The 20,360-nt window shown below is 40.3% G+C and overlaps 2 protein-coding genes and 1 long non-coding RNA gene across 21 annotated transcripts in view; 1 reads left to right on the forward strand and 2 right to left on the reverse strand.

Annotated features, from left to right (window-relative positions):
* BCLAF3 (BCLAF1 and THRAP3 family member 3) overlaps nucleotides 1-9,197 on the reverse strand; it is a 29,211-nt gene extending 20,014 nt beyond the window's left edge. For 2 of the 7 annotated variants that reach the window (XR_015949530.1, XM_035116801.3), the window contains exon 1: nucleotides 8,879-9,197. The gene's annotated coding sequence lies outside the window, so the exon portion shown is untranslated. Of the gene's footprint in view, nucleotides 1-6,805; nucleotides 6,916-8,811 lie in introns of all 7 variants that reach the window. The other 5 variants (XM_088667788.1, XM_088667787.1, XM_088667789.1 and 2 more) reach the window with 5 other exon arrangements.
* LOC148685913 (uncharacterized) lies at nucleotides 9,131-17,954 on the forward strand. The gene is made up of 4 exons (XR_015949531.1): nucleotides 9,131-9,260; nucleotides 16,934-16,963; nucleotides 17,256-17,345; nucleotides 17,835-17,954. It is a non-coding gene; the product is annotated as an uncharacterized LOC148685913 (long non-coding RNA).
* Nucleotides 12,003-20,360, reverse strand: part of MAP7D2 (MAP7 domain containing 2) — a 67,137-nt gene continuing 58,779 nt past the window's right edge. For 7 of the 13 annotated variants that reach the window (XM_088667780.1, XM_088667778.1, XM_060273519.2 and 4 more), the window contains 6 exons: nucleotides 20,157-20,261; nucleotides 18,898-18,951; nucleotides 17,624-17,702; nucleotides 15,229-15,415; nucleotides 14,399-14,674; nucleotides 12,966-13,595 (listed from right to left, as the gene is read on the reverse strand). In XM_088667780.1, the coding sequence (XP_088523906.1) occupies nucleotides 14,425-14,674; nucleotides 15,229-15,415; nucleotides 17,624-17,702; nucleotides 18,898-18,951; nucleotides 20,157-20,261 (675 nt within the window). In that variant the 3' untranslated portion in view covers nucleotides 12,966-13,595; nucleotides 14,399-14,424. Of the gene's footprint in view, nucleotides 13,596-14,398; nucleotides 14,675-14,845; nucleotides 14,929-15,228; nucleotides 15,416-17,623; nucleotides 17,703-18,897; nucleotides 18,952-20,156; nucleotides 20,262-20,360 lie in introns of those variants that run through there. The other 6 variants (XM_060273518.2, XM_088667779.1, XM_088667785.1 and 3 more) reach the window with 2 other exon arrangements.

Here is a 20,360-nt window from a genome sequence, read left to right on the forward strand (position 1 = left end):
CTATATCACAATTCTCTGTCTATTCAACAAAAATATTTCAAATAATTTATTAAAGGCCAATGAATATAGTAACACAAGCCAGTCTACTTCATCAGATGCATTTCAATAAATCTGCTCCCATTAAGGAATCATAAGAGTCTTTGTTGTTGTTTTCTTCAACATACCAACCCTGCTACCGCTTAGAAGATAATATTCATACATTGTGGGGTGAACCAACCAAACAGGTCCTTTTTCCATGCACCATATTTGCAAACATAGCCCCTTTTTCCTTTGTTTTAACCGTGTCCTACCTTTTGCACAGAGTATTGACTTGTAAAATGAACGTCTTCTCTTGCCTACTGTCTTTACACATTCAGTTTTTCACTCATTAATGGAACAGCAACATGAAGTATGTCCTAATATCACAGAACTGTTTCTACACAGTGCTCACTTACGAATAGAATAACAGTCCTATCCATGTCCCAAATGACTACACAAAGCCAAGAAAAATACCATAAAAATCACAGCCCTACCAATCCCAAAGTTGGATATGTGTGACAGAAATCACAGCCAAGAAAAAGGACTTGTCATCCAAACAGCAATGCAATCACATTGGTAGCGTGGGAAAGACTGACATCATGCATAGGATCTTGCTTCGGGATAAAGAGTACTAGCATAGTTTACAGGACAGACACTCCTTTCACCTTGTGGAAAGAAACCGTTCACATAAGAGTCTTTAAAATTCACCCCAAAGTCAAGTCATTTAACATCTTGACAGGGAGGTTTAATCCATTTAGAGGACAAAAAAATTACTACGAAAGTTACTCAATTTGTTTTGCTACTCTTCAAAGAAATGTGAACAATGATTTATATATTTACACAAATCCTTACATCCTTTTAATACAACTTGATTCTGCTCATTCTTCCTTTTGCTGGCTACCAAAATTAAAGTACAGCAAACAAAATGTTTTGGGAAATAGCTCGGATGATAAACAAATGCACATATGACACTCCTTTAGATGAAGAGATATAATTTAAAAAGTTATTCCAAAGGCTTGCTCAATTCACTGTGACTTCAACCTTTGTGGGTGGATGGCAGCTGTCAAGCCTAGGATGTAACTGCTTTAGGCAAAAGGGTGGATATTGTGGCATGCCTTTACATTTCTGTAAGGAAGTAAAACTTCTTGTCAGTAACTCAGGTGCAATGCAAATTCACAACATTTTAGTCAGAAGTAAGGTAAGGTCCCTTTTTCTCTGGAGACTGGAAGGCATCGACAAACCATTTTGCAATCCACAAGACAACCGTTTAGAAAATGTTGACATTTGGGGCACACATTTGGAATTCCTTTGTAAAGGTATCTGCACAACATGCCAAGGCTGCTATCCTGTGTGTACGTGCTTCACAATAAGATTCACTAGAAATAATTTAAGATAAAGTCTCAGTCACCAGAGCAGAAATTTCTCTTTTTGAGGAAATGTCCTTATACAGAGAGATATGCAAGGACACCACCTTTTATGCTTTCTTGTCATGGTCACTGGCTTCTATCCAGTTTTCAACAGAGGATACATTCAGACTGACAATTGCTTTCTTGTATCGTCATCTGTTTCTGAAACATCTATGTAACTAATAGCCTGAATGGCATCTGACTTTGCCTAATGGAAAGGCAATATATTTAAAAGTGTTTGAAAAGAAAGATCTATAAAATGAGGAAGGTTATAGGATTCATTATGCAGGAATGAGAATTGAAGATACCGTATGTGTTTGACTTCTCCTCTCCTTCCCACCCCTCACACCCGTCCAAATCAAAGCAACAATAAGCAATCTTGGTTCTGTGAGTCCCTATTTATTACATAAAATTATTTCCAAGTTATATTCTGCCCCTCATCTCAACCTCATCGCCATGCTCCAGATGTTCCACAGAGTCAAACCACAACAGAAATTAAAATGGCAAGTTCTAATCAGTTTGAAAAGCACAAAGGTTGTCAAATGGCTTGTTATATAAACCATATCCCTGAGAAATAGGAAACATTTTTATTTCTTCCACCTTCAATGCAATGTGTAGAAGTTTGGAACCCCTGAATTGACATTTGAACAGGCTTTTGTTGCTCTGCATGCTGCCTGTCCCCCTTTATGCCTGGTTCATTTCTACAGCACCGACTCTAACCTTGCTATTCCTTCAGTTGGTTCACTCAGAACCACAGATCCAGGAATTGACTCACAGGTTTCTTCCTTTTCCCAGCTGCCACTGGGGAAACTGTTTATAGAATCTCAACTCCACAGGACCCATGATTATGTCTCACCTTAGACAGTCATGACTAGAATAAAAACGAACAAAATATGAGGTTCAGACTACAATCCTAACCCCACATACCTGTAAACCCCACTGAATCCAACAGGAATAAATTTTGAGTAGACATGGTTAGGATTGCGCGCACGCGCGCACACACACACTTAGGGCCCTCAGGTGAACAGCCCTCAAGAGCAACCTGGGACTAGGCCTCACATTCTGATAATAGAGTATTCAACAGCTAGGGTGAATTTATATAGCCCTACTCTTACATTGACAAGACACACAAATCTGTTTCTGTCATTACTAATAATCATGTGTCTAATACAGGAAGATTTGGAAAGGGAAAAGGTACAGGCCTTCCGCAACAAGGCAAAAACAGCATTTCTCTCTTGGGGATGAGTAGCAGAGAGCTCCACCACTGTCTCTGTTATCTGGTGGCTATGGATCACCCCATGACCAGGAAGGGGTGCTTTGCTGTTAGGCTGGATAAAGCTTTCACCTCATCCTGCACCTGCCAACTAGTTAAGAGGACCAATGTGCCCCACACTGAGAATCATGGCAGTGTAGGACACTGTCATCACATGGAAAGTTCCACCTTTTTCAGGTTACCTCAGGTAAAAACCGAAAACCGTTACTATTCAAAACCTTACATGGGCTTCATCAATTGCGCTATTTTATCCTTTACACTGCAATTTATGAAACAGTCAAAGGCTTTCACATTGACATAGTCTAAAAATTCTATGGGTGGAATTCACCTAACAAATTCCAAATTCCACAAAAAACCCTGTGCAAGGGCTTTCACTTGCACAATGGGGTTTCCACCCTGCTCCCCCAATGAAATTAGGGGAGAAATCAAAACTAGCTTTGCTGTAGATACTCAGGGAATTTTTAAAACATTTTTTAATACTGGAAAACTGTGGCCACCACCTTGATAGCAGCTAAAATTATTCTGCATCCATGGGTATAGCTGCTTCTGCTTCAGTTAATTTAGCATACTGCAGAGGGAACATTACATAACCTAGCACAATAAACACCAGTGTTACACACAAACCAAGGAAGGCTAGCTTTTTTCCAAGAATGCATTAACTTACTCCAAAATGGACTAGAATGCTAGAATCCAAAGATCTGGCAGCTACAAATCTGTCTACAAGCATATGGATAGAATTAGGCACTGGTGCTTCCAGAATAAAAGTCATGATCAAAGGAAAGCACTACTGTTTGGCCTGAGGCCCTCCACAAAAGTATATATGCTAGATGCCAGAAACCCAGAGGCTTTGGCTTGATGATCAACTTCTCATCCGTCTCTCCTCGCTATGAGAGATTTTTAGGTGAGCAGGTTAATGGAGTGCATGGTACAGTAGTTTAGTTGGTAACCACACAGGAACAAGGCAGAATGGAAATTGGCAACACCGTATATTCTGGCATATAAGACGACTGGGCATATAAGACGACCCCCAACTTTTCCAGTTAAAATATAGAGTTTGGGATATACTCGCTGTATAAGAAATACAACCCAGTGTATAAGACGACCCCCAACTTTGGAGAAGATTTTCCTGTGTTAAAAAGTTGCAAGTGTACTCAAGGCCTCCCGGAACTAGTATGAACCAAGTGATGGTAGCATGAACAACATACTTTAATTTTTTTTAGCAGTATCAATTTTCTTGGAGTCTGTTTAAGAAATCCCTTGCATATCGTGTTAAGGTTTTTGTTAATGCAAGAAGAACCAGAACGCTAAGCTGTAAAGCTGCTGTAGCAGCTAACACAAAACTACGTACATTTGATGGAAACAGGGGCTGGGGAAACCCAGCCAAATGTGCGGGGTATAAATAATAAATTACTATTATAAATTATTATTAATTCTAAATGATCCCTGAGTCAGATGGATGTTAGTGCCATTCCTGCTGAAACTGTTATAAAAAGGAGAAACGGGTCTGTGATTATGTTCTACAAATATCAGTTACGCAGAATTGTTTTTTTGCATTTTACTATTGAGGTTTTTCCTCATGTTATGCTCAATTCCTTTCTGTTTCTAATATTTACTGAAGATACAGTGGTACCTTAGTACTCAAACGGCTTGGCTCCTGAACAAATCAGCTCCCAAACGCCGCAAACCCGGAAGTAAGTGTTCCAGTTTGCAAATGTTTTTTGGAAACCAAACATCTGACACAGCTTCCACTTGAGTGCAGGAAACTCCTGCAGTCAATTGGAAGCCGCACCTTGGTTTTCAAATGGTTTCAGGAGTCGAACAGACTCCTGAAACGGATTAAGTTCAAGCACCAAGCTACCACTGTACTCCTATCTCACAATACTTTAAATATTTACATTATGTACTTACTATGGTATTCACGTAGTAGGTGCTAGAAAGCAGAGCACGAACATAATATTGTACAACTTGAGATGTTCTCTTCAAAATACAGCAGTTCCTTTAACTACTTTGCATTATCTATGTTTGAGCACATATCAGCTTTGAAAAAGAAGTCTGTAAGTTACTAGCCCTTGTGTTGACACACACTCTCTATTAGTCATTTGTAGAACATCTAAGGTTTGAAAGAAAAATAATAATCAGCTCTTCCAGTTTAGGAAAGGTTCATTATATGGTGGCCTGGAGGTGATACTTGTCATAGGAAGCCAGGCAACAAGCTATATATCGCACACAAATTTGCCTGCATACCTAAGGTCTTCAAAGAAAGTTTACATAATGTAGTTCCTCCCTCCATCATTTTTATAGAAAGAACAGTGCCTGAAACAAGATATTTATCCAAGAGTTTAAAGTTCTTTCTTATAAAACTTGCCACCACAACAAGCACAGTTTAATTTTTCCACAAGATTAATAAGATTTGTATTAGATGGTCTTGAATGATTTTTTCCACAGCCCTGCCCTAGGGCAGTGGAAACCAGGATGTCAGTCTAAACAGACTACCACATCTGGAGAATGCATTTAGCTTTGAAAAACAATCTGGTAGAAAGTGAAATTGGTCTTGTGACCATACCTCTATGACTGAAATTTAATATTTATTCATTTTTAAATATCTGCACTCAATTTAATTATTTAAATTGATAATTTAATGATGACAATAAGTTCACAGTGGAGACCCTAAGACAGCTGGATGACACCTTGTACATCTCCTCCTAGCAACTCTGCAGCCAAGCTGCTGCCCGTGCTAAACATATTGCTCTGCTTTCTTTTAGACCACATCAGCAAGGCCGAGAAGGAGGTCTTGTCTTCTGGGTGAGCCAGGACCTCCATACACCCTGCCCAGACATGCACCCCGGGGTGGTTATTTCAGTGCTGCTAACACAGTGGTTTGACTTCACCCGAGCCGGAATCACTCTTGAGATGGATGCCAACAGTAAGCTGACAAATCAACTACTGTATAAAGAAACCTCAAAAAAGAACACAACAGCATATGCTTATGCCAAACAAACTGATGCCAATTCTATTAGAGGTGGCAAAAAAAAAATTGATTACTTTTTTCACTGCTATGGATGCTTTGACAATCATATTCCAAATGCCAAACTCACAATCAAACACATTTAACTACCTTCAGGCAAAACTTGTTTTCAAGCAATTGGTTATACTTAAGTGCTTGCCAAAAGAGCAAAATGGAAATTCATTGTCTTTCATTGTCTCTTGTCTTTCAGCAAATATAATTGTGTGGTGCAAAGATTTGTGGGAACCATGACTAGAGGTTTTAGATTATACTCCTACGTATTAGAAAAAACTCTGTTTCTTTGCAAACCAGTATGTTTCAACATGAACACTTTTGTTTAGGCAATATATATTATATGACCAAATTGGAGATTTTATTTAAATCTATTGGGCAATAGTCAATGTTTGTCAACTTCCAAGAGTACATCCACTGAAATAAACAGATTACAAGTCAATCAATTTCAATGGGTCTATTCGATCTATGATTAATGTTGTCTCCAACCAAACACAGCACCATCTACTCTGAAGCAAAGAGAATGCAAAAGAAGAGTGACACTAGTCACCTAAGCATGTATGTAGCGGTGAAAGAAAAATAGCAATTTATTCTGTAACCCAAATTGTTAAAATAGAAACTTTCAAAATCGTAGTACCCAAGAACAACTGACAATTAGTTCCATTTTATAATTTTCGGGCATATAAATAAAAACCTAGGGAAGTAAGAGCAGATGTGCACAACCACCCTAAGGCAACTGAACAAAAATGAATTTGTAATTATACACTTAGTGCAAGAAGGAGATGTACTATATTATTATTTATAACTAACTGAATTCACATAAGACTCTGCTGAGCAAGTCTAAGATCTGAAGAAAATTAACTTACCAAAGGTTCACAGCCCTACAGACAAGCTAAAAAGTTTAGCACTTTGCTGAGCGATACCCAACAACAATTCCAGGCAGTGTCAACCACTCCTCTCTTCACCCCATGAAAAATCACAACGCTCAATGAACCCAATGAAATGGAAAGGAAGCAAAACTTCAGACATTTATAAAAAAAAAGTTATTTAAGAGTTCTCTCATGTACAGATACAAAGATAAAAGCAACCCACTGGATCTGACCAAACGTCTGCCTAGTCCAGTATCCTCTTCCCACAGTGGGCAGTCAGATGTGTCTGGGTACTCCACAAGCAAGGCAACAACCCACATCCATAGTTGCTACCTAGGGAAGAGATAGGAAAAGCGGTAATGAAAGCAGTTCCCGCTTGTTATCTTCTCAACATATGTTTCTGTCTGTCTTTATCACTTCTCCCAAGTACCAGTTTATCTGAAGCATCAATAAGAGATGGTTTTGACCTTTAAAGCCCTTTACACCTTAGGACCCTCGTACTTATGGGACCGTCTCTCCTGGTATGCCCCGTGGAGGACCTTAAGGTCCATAAGCAGTAATACCTTAGAGTTCCCAGGCCCAAAGGAAATCAGATTAGCCTCTACTAGAACCGGGGCCTTCTCAACACTGGCCCCGACCTGGTGGAACGCTCTGTCTCCTGAGACCAGGGCGCTGCAGGACCCAATTTCTTTCCGCAGGGCTGTAAGACAGAGTTGTTCCGCCTGGCATTTGGCCTGGAGCCAACCTGATTCCCTCCCCTCCCCCATTTTCCCTTTTATATGAGGCTGCATTTTTATTTTATTTTATTTTGATGTATGTAGTATTCTTGTTGAGTTGTATTTTAATCAGTTGTTTTATATTTGGTGTTAGCCACTCTGAGCCTGGCTTTGACTGGGGAGGGTGGGGTATAAATAAATTATTATTGTTGTTGTTGTTGTTGTCTGTTTGTGGGCTTCTCAGACACATCTGGTTGGCCACTATGGTAACTCTGCTTCAGGTTTCTGGTATCCAAAGCGGTATTCTGGCAGATGGAAAAAAAGATAGTTTGATATACAAATACAAGCATATCTCACCATATTGTAGTTAAACAGGTTTATCTTTTGAAAGTTGCACCACAAATCCAGGAAAGCAGGTAGACACTCAAACATCTGATTTCCTCTGTAACAGTCCAAGGTGGTTCCTTGCTTTTGTATCAGCCTATATATTTCAGATCACTTAGCTGCTAGTATTACATTTGTAGAAACCAGCTAATTTTTTTAAGAAACCAGGTGATCAGCTGTTATTTTTACAGCCCCAACCTAGCAGATATTAATCCCTCTTTTTGTGCTCCATATCATGGTGGTTAAAGAGTCTTACATGTTTACATGTGAATTTATTTTATTAACATTTGTATACTGCCCTTCATCCAATGATCTCAAGGCAGTTCATTGCATAAAAATGCAAGTTAAAAGCACAAAATAAGTAATAAAAACAACTAACCAAACCAATAACTCCTCCCCACGTTTAAAAGAATATGGTATGTTAGTCAGCCAAACCTCCCTTGGGAGAGCATTCCATAAATTAGCAGCCAGCACAGAAAAGGCCCTGTTGTCACCCTATGGACCTCATGTGGAGGAGGCACCCAAAGAAGAGATTAAATCCGTTGCAACGATTTTTAGCACAGTGACAGAATGGCAACGATTCTGATTTAATATGTTATTAAGCATACAGTTTTCCTTACAATTTGCCACACTATTGCCAAAGTATCACTCTCACAATTTGGACATCTGGATGAGGTTTTTTTTGGAGGGGGGGGGTTTAAACCTCAGGCTAATTTACTCTAATCAGCCTTTTATCTCACGCCACAGCAAAGAACTTAGACCCTATAAAGAACACGCTGAACCCACCGAATGACCGATGTCGTGGCTCTCTACGCTTTAAAAAAACCGTTCGCGGTAGGTAAGCACTGACGGACCAAGGAAAGGATGACCAGGGTGGGCACAGCACCCCAACCCACCCTCAAATACGAAACCGAAAACGAAGCATCTCATGTGTGTCACAGTATAACAACTGCGGGTAGTTTTAAGCGTGGCAGAGAAGGCGGGATGTCGCTTCTTGGGACAGGGTGGCTAAACGGGACGGGGGGCGAATTCGGCTCCAGACCCAGAAAAGGTGCAGCTCCCTTTCCCTCAACAGGACCCCCTGGGGAGACGGACAAACCCCCCCCCCGCCCGCCTTCGACCTTCCCACCTCAGCCATGGGGAGAGTCGGCCACGCCAGGCCCGGGAAGGAGGGGGCGGTGTCCCGAGACACTTGCCTCACCGCACTTGCCTCTTCGAGGTCGCGGCGTCTCTCAGCCTCCTCGCCCAGCCTCTGCAGCTGCTGCTTCTCCGCCAGGACCTGCCTCCGCCTGCCTGCCTGCCGGTCGCCTCCGCCCTCCTTCCTTCCTTCCTCCTCGGAGCGCCCACCTCAAGGCTTCTCCCCGCGCCCGGAGCTCCGCGAAACGCAGGCCCCGCGGCGGGAGGAGGAGGAGGAGGAGAGAGAGAAATGGAGAGGAGGAAGCGCCCTTCTCTACCGGCCAGGCCTACCTACCTCGCCCACCCCGGCCCAGGCGTAAGGGCCGGGCCAAGTGCCCCGGAAGTAAAGGGGCGGGGAAGGAGCGAATGCCGACGCTTCCCTGGCGACCCTCGCGGGGCCCGGTATGCACGAAGCAGTGCATTTCATTCTACCCTTAGTATTGTTTCTTATGACTGCGTTTTGGGTGTGGGGTCGGGACAGCCTTTGTAATCTTTTTGTTTTAATGCTTCGAAATTGTATTTACCCGGAAAGGCGACCTAGAAATACTTGACTATAAAACAGACATAAACATAAAAAGGGCATTAAACTCCACATGGTGCACTACTGAGGCTGACTGTAGGTTAATCCCAGGTGTGGGAAGGCAGGCTCTTTCCCCAAACTTGGGTCTCCCCCCCCCCTCAGCTGTGTGGGTTTTTTTGTTTTTTTTTTTGGACTACAGCTCCCATCATCCCTAGCTAGCAGGAACAGTGGTCAGGGATGATGGGAATTGTAATCCAAAACAACAACTACAACAACAGCTGGTGACCCAAGTTGGGGAAGCACTGCCTGGTTGAGAAAATGCGCTTTTTATACATGCCAAAAAGGCACTCCAGTCACATAGCCCAAGGCAGGCTTGGCTTTCAGATTCTGTTCCACAGCTGAGCCTTGACTGATGAAGCAGCCTTCCCTTGCTTAGCAGGGATCTCCCATTCTCATCCTTGCTTAATTTTGGGAGCAAAAAAAAGTACAGTACTCTTAAGCTTGTTATGTGTTGTCCTAGCTGTATCGACAAGGAGACTTGGAGAACAAAAAATGTTCTGAGACATTTTGCTTTAGCAACATCAAAAGGGTACTGGCCTACTATGGATTTCAGAACTTTCACTGTATTTACCTTTTAAAAAATGCTGCTATGCATACTTGCATGGGGATGAATCCCACAAAACTCAATAGGACTTTTATCCAAAAACCATTGAACTGCAATTTCAATTAGTTCCCCTCAAATTGTTCACATGGGAATAATAAATCTCACTTTCCCTAACATACAAATGGGACTGCAAAATCAAGGTATCATCTAGTTATAGATAACTTATATATCCAATAGCTAGCATATGGGCTGGGAACAAAGGAACAAACACAAGTGTTCAACTACCTAGGAATTGGAAGGAGTCATTAGATACAGGAAAAGTATAGTAGTTAAGGTTGGAAAATATCTGGGCACAGTGCAAAGGTATTGCATAGGAACACAGAAAGCAGCCTTATACTGAGTCTATGTGGCTCAGCCTGACCACTCTGAGTGGTAACAACCTGAAACGGTTTCAGATGGGACATTCCCAGCTCACTTGTTGGTGCTGGTAATTGAATATAGGACGTTCTACATATCAAACAAGTGCTCTAAGGTTTCACCTACACAAGATTCTGCAATTTATGCCCACAATGCTGTTCCAAATTTAGTTTTTCTCTTTTCTTTAATAGGCTAATCTCTGAGCTAATTCTCATGTATTTACTTTTCTTGTTCACATCCTTTTGGATTTCTATACTGTATTTAGGTTTTTGGTTTTTTGTGCCTAAACAACTGTTCAAAACATTACATGTGTCATTCAACTCATATACACTTGGCACAACATCCTAAATTATGAGACCCAGGGAGCAAAGACTTGTGGCACCTTAAAGATTAGCAAATTAGATGTGGCCGGAGCCCACTTCATTACATGTAGTAAGTGTGATAGTTATATATCCTCTGAATGCAAAATGGAAGGCGTATTAAGGAATGCAGTTAATGGGTTAATTCCACTAGCGAGGAAGGAGCTGACTTACTCCTGAGATGCACCTTGTTGAATCTCATGACTTACTTATCAGTGTTAGTTTGGGGTCAGTTGTTATCAGAAAAGGGTGGATCACTGCAGAACTATGGAGTTACCTAAACACTTTGAGAAGAAAAGACTTGAGAGAATTGCCAGACTTCAGTACCTGTACTCCAAAATCTAAGATGTTACAGGAATGTGTGCATCAGAACTCATACCTATTGATAGCTTTATCCTTCATTAATGTGTCTGCAGAATAAGTAATGGAACCCTGCCTGGAAAGCTACTAACAGTCCAGGCATGTCCAAAGTCCATTTTGGGGGCCTAATCCGGCCTGCTGGTCAATTTAATCTGGCCCTCGTGGTAGTATATGGTAAAATCCTTAAAAAAGCTCAACAACTTCGGGGTTAAATCCCCCCAAAAAGTTCAACAACTTCAATCCCAAAAAAGTTTGGGCATCCCTAGACAATACTGAACTAAATGGGCCAACACTGTGGTCTGACTGCGTATAATGTAGCTTCAGAAGGTCATATCCAAGGCTGTTGTGCAAGATCAGAATCACCTCCACACACACCCTGTCATGTCTCTATAAAACTTTTTTAAGGGAGCAAAAGGTTATCCAATAATGAAACTGTCTGAACAATAAGAGTATTTTTTTATAAAAATGCATGAATCACAACATTATTTTAGGATTCCTTGTGTGTAAAAATTTGAGAAATACCTTTCTAAAAAATGATGTCTGCTGCCACAAGCAATTTTTTTAACTCTCTTGAATTAAAAATAATTTGTGCTTTTAAAAATCTGCTATAGACTTGGACAATGCAGTCTATTTAAGAATCAATTGTGCTTGCATTTGGCTTTCATATGTTAAGTTGCTTTTGATTTATAGAAACCATCAAGTTTTTCTCGTATTAAACCTTGAGTTCTTGGTATTTCATGTAAAAGAGTTTTATGTCAAACCTTCTCCCTTGCATCCTTGGAGAAATATTAAGTGTTTCAATACTTGAATAAAAATACATTTTACCTGCAGAAAATGCTTTGTCATTAATCTGTCATAACCAAATACACCAACCATCACCACAATATGATTAAGTTCTTTATTATTTATGAGGAAAACTGCAGAATAAACTTTGAAGAACACCATACCATGCTACCACATACTGCACAGTCACCAAGGAAGTATTTTTTGCTGGATGACATCAACATAAATATTGTAAGCATTTGGGTATATTATCACATAGCTTCTATAACTACTTTTAATTTCTCGATAGGTGCCCATTTTTAGAGTCACGAGAACAAAGCTACATTACATTTCAACACCCCCAACATATAAAAGTTTCCCATTTCTTTAGCTCCAACAGAATTGTCTTTTTTTGTTGTTGTAAAGAACAGGACAGAGTTGTCCTCTAGTAGGCAGCATAGAATACAGCATAAAAGGTAAGAGTTCACCAAAAGTTGAAATTCCTTGTTCACAATCCAGGCTAAACTAAACACTCTTAAGGTTGATCGATTTCAAATTCAAGAGAAATTTAAGTGCTCGACTTGCCCTTTGGAATTAACGGGTCTCAAAATGCTTAACTAAGCTGAATTATGCCCTTCATACATTATACAGAACATCTATGCATTCTCAACAAGAGCTTTCTTCATATACAATTGCAGAGTGAGAGAGGTTGATAAGACTATAGTGTTGCAGGAGTACGATTTTCAGCACTTGTGGTTATGTACCTTATAATATCTTGTTGCCCATGTATATATACTGTTTGCTGTTGATTATATGAAGCTGAGTTGTTGGATATTAGAGAATCCCATGAATGAAAACCACCTGGTATTGATAACAGACACTGAATCTTGAACATTAACATATCATTATCCTGGACCCCATGATACAGTTACTTCTACAATAATATAATACATGTAATGATAAAACTTTCCTCCACAGACAGTTAAAATTAAATACAGTGTGATAGGCTTTTGCTAATTTCATGTTAGCGCTATATTAGTGGTAGCTCCAATTCAGTGCCAACTCAAAAAGTACTACAAATAAAATTGTTATGTGCCATATTTTAATGAGTGATAATTCAAATGTTCCACTGTCTGCAAGAAAATCTATTGGATTCCAGCAGTTGCATATTTTTTCCATGCCTTCTCAGTTATTGATTTGCAGTAAGACACCTATAATAAATGGCATTTTAAAAATGACTTTTTCCCAAGGGGAAAAAAGAAAACAAACTCAAAGGCAAACACAGGAACAGCCATTTCATTTTAATGTGCATTTTTACATACACATACACACACACAATCCTGATAGCTCAATGGCAAAATTAAAAAAATGGTTTTAAAATAAATTTTACTGACTCACTTGGGAGCCCACTGATAATATATTTATTTATATATATATATATATACGTATATGTTTAATAACCATGTTTTCTTAGCAGCTAAAAGCTCAATTATAAAAAAAGCTCCCACAAATATTCCCTGAAACCACTCAAACTGAAGTTTCCACTCCTGACCAAAATGACTACTTGCTCATCAATGCACATGGGAAGACAGTAAATTCAGTGCAGAGGAACATGATATCCAATGTTGAGGACTGCAGCAGCTTCTTAAAATGACGAGCTCTTGTTTGACCAACAGCAGCGTTGGAAGTGTCTATATTCTCCCAAATGACGCCATCTGTCATCAGAAAAATAGACTGAGTGAGTTTATGTAAATCCAATGTTTTATTTGCAGATTATTATGTTGCATTGTTCAGATTTTCAGATAATTATACTGCATTTAATTGTTCTGATCTTCACTTTCAACCAAGAAAGGAGACCGCTCAGGCCCTCATAATTATAGACCCATTAGCCTTCTGGATGTGGCCTCCAAATTATGCTTTCTACTAAACAAAATTCAGGAATGGGACAGTAAACAATCCATCATCCAACACCTAACAACTCTGAGCACATTAGATGGTTTTTAAGACACACACACACAACAAAAAACCATTGCCCCCTTCCAAAGTACTGTTCACATGTTCAGTGAACCCATGAATGAGGCTGTCCTGTCTAGCAACGCTCCTGACATCTCCCTCTGGCCACAGCCCATGATACCACTGTGTTTGGCAGAACAAATAAAAGGGACACTGTGTATATAGAGAAGGGTTCCCAAACTTTAGTCTCCAGCTGTTTTTGGACTACAGTTCCCATCATCCCTGACTACTGGTCCTGATAGCTAGGGATGGTGGGAGTTGTAGTCCAAAAACAGCTGGACAGCCAAGTTTGGGAAACCATGATATAGACAGGCCAGTATTATCCAATTCAGCCCTGCTCCCCACTCACATGCTCACTAAAAGCACAAACAATACTTCTGAAGAGGGCTCATGAGTCCTGGTTTTCTTTTCACTTGTGTGGAATGTTCTTGGCAGTCAGAAGGCAACACAAACACTGCCTGCAACAGGTAGCTAAACAACTATACTTGTTACAAGAATATAGTACCTTATTGCTAAGTAGTAGTGTGTTTGTCAACACAAGGTGTTGAGAGTTGTTTCCTGTCCTGGACTATTAAATCCATCAATCAAGTTTTTATTACAATCATCTATGCTGACACTTTCACTTGATAATTTTGGGTAAGTGGCCTGGCCAGTAAAATCTAGTAGATCTTGAAGAGCCTTTCCATTATTTGATCCATTTTGGTCCAAAGGAACACCAGGCATAATTTCATTCAATGGTGAAAACTCAGGAATAGATATAAGCTCTTCTTTTGAAGCAGGACTGTTAAAAAAGAGAGAGAGTGAAAACCAAGTTACTAACATATATGTTGCATGAAATTCATGACAATGCAAATCTCCTGAGATGATAAAAGAGTGATTTCAGCTCATCTATTTTACAGTAGGCAGATAATGAATGGCAGATAACTCAAGGTTGCAACCCTAGACAACTTACCTTGAAGAAAGCACTATTTGATACAGTAGGAATTGCTTCTGAGTAAACATGCATAGGATCAGGCTGCAGAATGCATTTTGCTCCTTTGTACACCATAGTTAAGAGCATCAAATATTGGTTCACAGATGCCCATGGAAGGGAAGGAATGACAAAAGAATTGGAAGAAACATAGAACACAGCATGTTTCATTAAAGGGTAAATGAAACTTTCAAATTATTAGGGCCAGGATATAAATTACTTTAGGTATTTATTTGTGCAAATTCAGCAAGATTTAAAATAATAGTATCATACAAAAACACAAATCTAAAGTAGCAGCAGGCACATGTAACAAATTGTGTGGTTCTTTGGATCCTGACCAAGATTATTTTTTAATGGTTATGTACCTCACATCCATAGACTGAACTTCATCTGTTGAATCATCAATGCTGTTTGATTTCCCATCCATTGGGTTCAGCTGAATAAGGCCCATAAGTGGCTTAAGTCCATTAGAAAATACATCATGAGGGAAAGAGTCAGACACAGCACATCCCAGGCCTTTATCATCTTTGCAGCTTGTCAGTCCATTCATTTCTATGAAAAGGATGTCATGAGGAAATGTGATTGTAAAAGCAACAAGAAAAGAAGTCATTGGTGAAAGCGAGCCACATGTTTATTTCTACCCTTAATACAGGATTTGTTCTCTAGGAAATGCAATTAAACAATATTGCCTGAAAGATGAAAATATGCAAGCTTGAAGTTTCACATGGGAAGTCTGAGATGTTACATGCAATATGTGAGAGCTCTGAAGGTTCCCCACCAATAGGCAGGGGAAAAGAGGAAATCACACTTAGTAAAGGTGGCAGCCAGCTGCTCTCCTCATTATTGGGTTATACCGGTAGACAACTAAGATACTCAGGTGGCGCTGTGGTTAAACCACTGAGCCTAGGGCTTGCTGATCAGGTCGGCGGTTCGAATCCCTGTGACGGGCATAGCTGCCAAGTTTTCCCTTTTCTCGCGAGGAAGCCTATTCAGCATAATGGAATTTCCCTTAAAAAAAGGGAGAACTTGGGAGCTATGGTGACGGGGTGAGCTCGCCTTGCTTGGTCCCAGCTCCTGCCAACCTAGCAGTTCGAAAGCACGTCAAAATGCAAGTAGATAAATAGGAACCGCTACAGCGGGAAGGTAAACGGCGTTTCCATGTGCTGCTCTGGTTTGCGAGAAGCGGCTTTGTCATGCTGGCCACATGACCTGGAAGCTGTACGCCGTCTCCATTGGCCAATAATGCGAGATGAGCGCGCAACCCCAGAGTCGGTCACGACTGGCCCTAATGGTCAGGGGTCCCTTTACCTTTAAGATACTCAGAGTAAACCCACCAAAATCAATGGAACTAAGTCTACTCCAATGGGTCTACTCCAGGTAGGACTTTGTTGGTTATCACCCAATGTTTATCTGCCATGTCTAGTAGCTTATTTCCCCCCTTTCTCCCCTTTCAACAGGGGAACTAGTAGAAAAATAGTCACTAAGAATAAAAGTGGGGGAAACAATCAATGGTTGGAAAAGGATAGAGAACAGTTGTGTATTATTTCTATCACCTGCAGTCTTTGGTGTCTGGGTGGAGAAGGCTTCAGAATTCTCACGAGACAGAATTTCACATAGACAGCCTCTGCTTATATGGCAAGTTTAATGTGTAAGTAGGCTTTAAGACATGAGCCCAGAATCATGCATACCTCCATAGGGCCTGTTCAATACTCATCTCCTGAAGTAAAGTTTTGTTGAAACGAGAGAGAGCCTCTACTATGCCCCTTGCTCATGGCACATAAAGTACTGTGGCTGAACTAGGAGATACTGCCTTTGTTTGAAAAGGAACATAAGAAACTACCTGATACAGAGTCTGTCTTGTCTGTCTTACCTAGCCCAGTACTGCCTGCTGTATTCTACGATGACTGGTAGCAGTGACTCTCGCAAATCCAGAACTGCTTCCATGTTCACTATACTGAAGGGTTTGGAGATGCGAGTAGTGCTAAATGTTTATTTCTTGCCTTTTTCTTGCCTTTTTTGCACATGCTCACTCAAAGAAACTATTTTTTTAAAAAATATTTTTTATTACAGATTTTCCTCATTTACAAAAGCATCACTTGGGTAGGTTCTCTTTCTATTCACTTGTTATGTTTCCTTGGTGGTGAGAGAGGTTGGGGTGGCCTAGGGTGTGGTTGATTGTCATTGGTTGGCTGCAGTGGGATTTGTTTGTTCGTGTGTGTGAAGGGGGTGGTATTGCTGGGTTAAGTTAGCCATATTGAATCATATGCAATTGGTGGGTTCATGTTGTTGTCTTTTTGGGCTGTCCGTTTTTGGGTGTCCGTTCCAGTCTATTGGTTAGCTTTTCTTATAAGGCTGTCTCCCATAACACTTGATTCCTGTTTATTTCTGACAGGTCCCTCCAGTGTCTGGCTATGATGATTCTGGCTACTGAGAGTTGGTGGGTTATCAGCTCTTTACAGTGTGAGTGGCATGCCCACTCAAGGTAACTTATGAGGTTTAATATTAAGAAGAAGTAAAACAATGTAAATAGCAAAACTAGCAAACACACACGAGAAGCAGGCCAAAATGACTACGTTTGCCAGAATAATACTATGGGCAGGCCAAACACTTGAACTTTCAGAAAGTATTGCCAAAAATAGTAACGATATGGCAGGTTTCACTGAAGCATGGATTTTGGAAGGCTATCAATAAATAATTTAATACCAATTTTGGAAGGCTATCAATAAATAATTTAATACCAATACAGTGTTGTTTTTTTACCTGATTGACTGATAGCAGGTGGTTTTGGCTGTTTGTCCAGATTTAAAGATGATGGCACATCCAGCTGAATATCTTCCTTCTGTATCAAATATGTAAAATTCACTAACTGCAGATCTTTGCAGAGGCACAGCTGAACATATGCTTTGCTCAAAATGTTTTATATATATCCCCCACTGCTGTATAACAAAACATTATTAATCTCTTATTGTAGCATTCTCGATAAACATGAAGGAAGCAGATGTAGGGGAAAGAATGGCTGCAGAAGGAGATGGGTGAGAACTTCCAGCAAGATCCTTATATCATGTCTATTATCTGCTCCAGCGTGGGAAAGGTAAGCAGTCTCTAAGCCCTTGTCCAACACTAGTTTCCTGGGAACCTCAGATCTTTACTATGGGGCTCTGCAGGTTGGTATCTATGCAGATTAGAGATGCCCTGGCCACATGCCAGATTCTCTGACGATTTGTTTTTAAAGAAAAGCTCAATCAAGGTGCTATGTGGGAAGGGAGGAGGTGACAAGGGTTTAAAATAGCTACAGCCCCTGTTTTTTCTTTCTCATGTCGTTTGGACTATAAACTGCAGAAGCAACAGCCGTTTGATCCAGCTGGTTCCTCCCTTCACCAATCAGGCTTGCAAGGATAAACAAGCAAAATGTACCCAGCCAGCTCTTCAGTTCTTTGCACAATAGTACTAATTGCTTCGGTCTTTGACCATTACTCTTGAAGAGCCTATCATTAAACCAAGTATGTAGAATAAAGTAGGAGCAGTAAGCGATTAAGAATCAAACTACAAGTTACGTGCAGTTATGTGTTTCTTCTTGCCCTGTTTTGTCTGTGTTACTGAAAAGTAGCCACAAGTGGCTGCAGCTGAGAAAAAGCAGAGTGGGAAGGAGGAGGGGAGCTAAAATACTTCTATTCCTGCTGTTGAGAAGGGCATCCTCCATGTGGTGGGGGAGGAAAATGTTGCATGAACTGTGTACTTTGGAACTAAGATAGAAGGCACAATACACTTATTTTCATCTCTCCCCCTTACAGGCATTAAGAAAGGTAATATTTGCCATTATGTTGCCCCATGTTTGCACATAATTGGTTTCTTCTGCTGTTTATATGAGAAAGAGAGAGAGAGAAACAATTGTGACCCTTCTAAGAGGACCCCAAGTGGCCACTTGCGTTACAAATGAAGATTAATCTTCAGATTTCTGGGGCAATGGCATTTATTGTATGTTGAACTACATAATTCTACACTTCCAAGGAAAGGAAGGAAATTCTGTTCCACACCTTGATTTCTGGTGTTTCACTTTTTCTTGTCCTTTTCATTATTTCATCTATTCTCTGAAAAGAAAAAGAAAACATTTATGTTGTTTATTATCCTTTGCACTCCAAAACTGAAAGTGCTAAGCTAACTGAGATTGCATCAATATATAACACAGAAGAAATATCTCCCCATTCTACAGGCATGTGAGACTTGAATAAGGTAATAAATCTTGGGCTGGCCACATAAGGCAATGTCACCAAGTCATAATTCTGAATCACTGCTACTGGAATATTGCAATATGGATCTCTTTAATGTGGTTCATCTATGTAATGAAAATGCAATGGCGAGTCACCAGTGCCAGCAATTTCATACCATCAGACTAAAGACAATTGCCATACATGTAACAGAGTATCTTTTAACTTTGCTTTTGTTATAGTAGCCTTTCCCAACCCACTTTGGGTCCCCAGATGGTGTTGGACTACAATTCCCATCATCCCTAGCTAGCAAGCCAGTGGTCAGAAATTAGGGGAGTTGTAAGCCCAAAGGATAATGGTTAGGAAAAAAGATAAGGTATATAAAAAAGTTTTTTTTCTTTTCTTTTTTGATGTGTGTTTTGTTTTTGTTTTTATTGTTCTTTTTTATGTATAATTGGGTAGATTGGGGGGGGGGGGACACCCGCCTGCCTCTCTCCTTGTCATCCTGGAGCTTCTTGGTGGCAGGGGGAGGCTCTGGGGGAGGGGAGGGAGGGGGGAGGGAAACCCAACTATAAAATGGAACACCCTTGATTGCCCACTCATCAGGGGATTCTCTTGTGGGAGGAGGGGGCTCTTGGAGGGTGGAAAATATGCATTGTATGTTTATGCTTTTTGTTTGTTTTATTATTATGCAAAACCAATAAAAATTTATTTAAAAAAAAAGAAATTAGGGGAGTTGTAGTCTCCAGCAACCTATGGGGACCCAAGGTTGGAAAAGGATGTTGTTAAAGACTGTGTAGGATTATTACAACCCTAACTAACCATGATCCTATACAGAAAAGTTGCAACTGGTAGGCAGATCCCATGCATACCAATTGGCTGCTCCCAAATCTTAAGGGTTAAATATGAAGAGGATAATAATTTTGAACAGAACTTATAATGAAGAATTACATTAGACATTTGGAGCTCAACTACATCATCAAGCTTTTCTCTTGTCTAGGACACCTTTAATTTAGAGGTGCATTTGATGAACTTAAGGGGACAAAAGTCACAAGGCTGTCAACCGTGATATAGACACAATTCTCTACCTTCTTTCGCTCCAGTCTTTCTTGCTCTATCTGCTGCATGATTTGTTCCCTTTCCAGACGCAGATGCTCAGCCGCCTCCCGGGCCTTCGCTTCTGCTGCTTCTTTCTAATTAAACACACATAAGTCAACAAAAAAAAAAACAACCTTATTCATTCCATCACAGACAACTTTCCAGACTCCAGAAAATGTGAGTGGACAGCATTT

This window comes from Zootoca vivipara, chromosome 4 (assembly GCF_965207765.1).
Source record: "Zootoca vivipara chromosome 4, rZooViv2.hap1.1, whole genome shotgun sequence".
In the NCBI taxonomy this organism is placed as follows: Eukaryota; Metazoa; Chordata; class Lepidosauria; order Squamata; family Lacertidae; genus Zootoca; species Zootoca vivipara.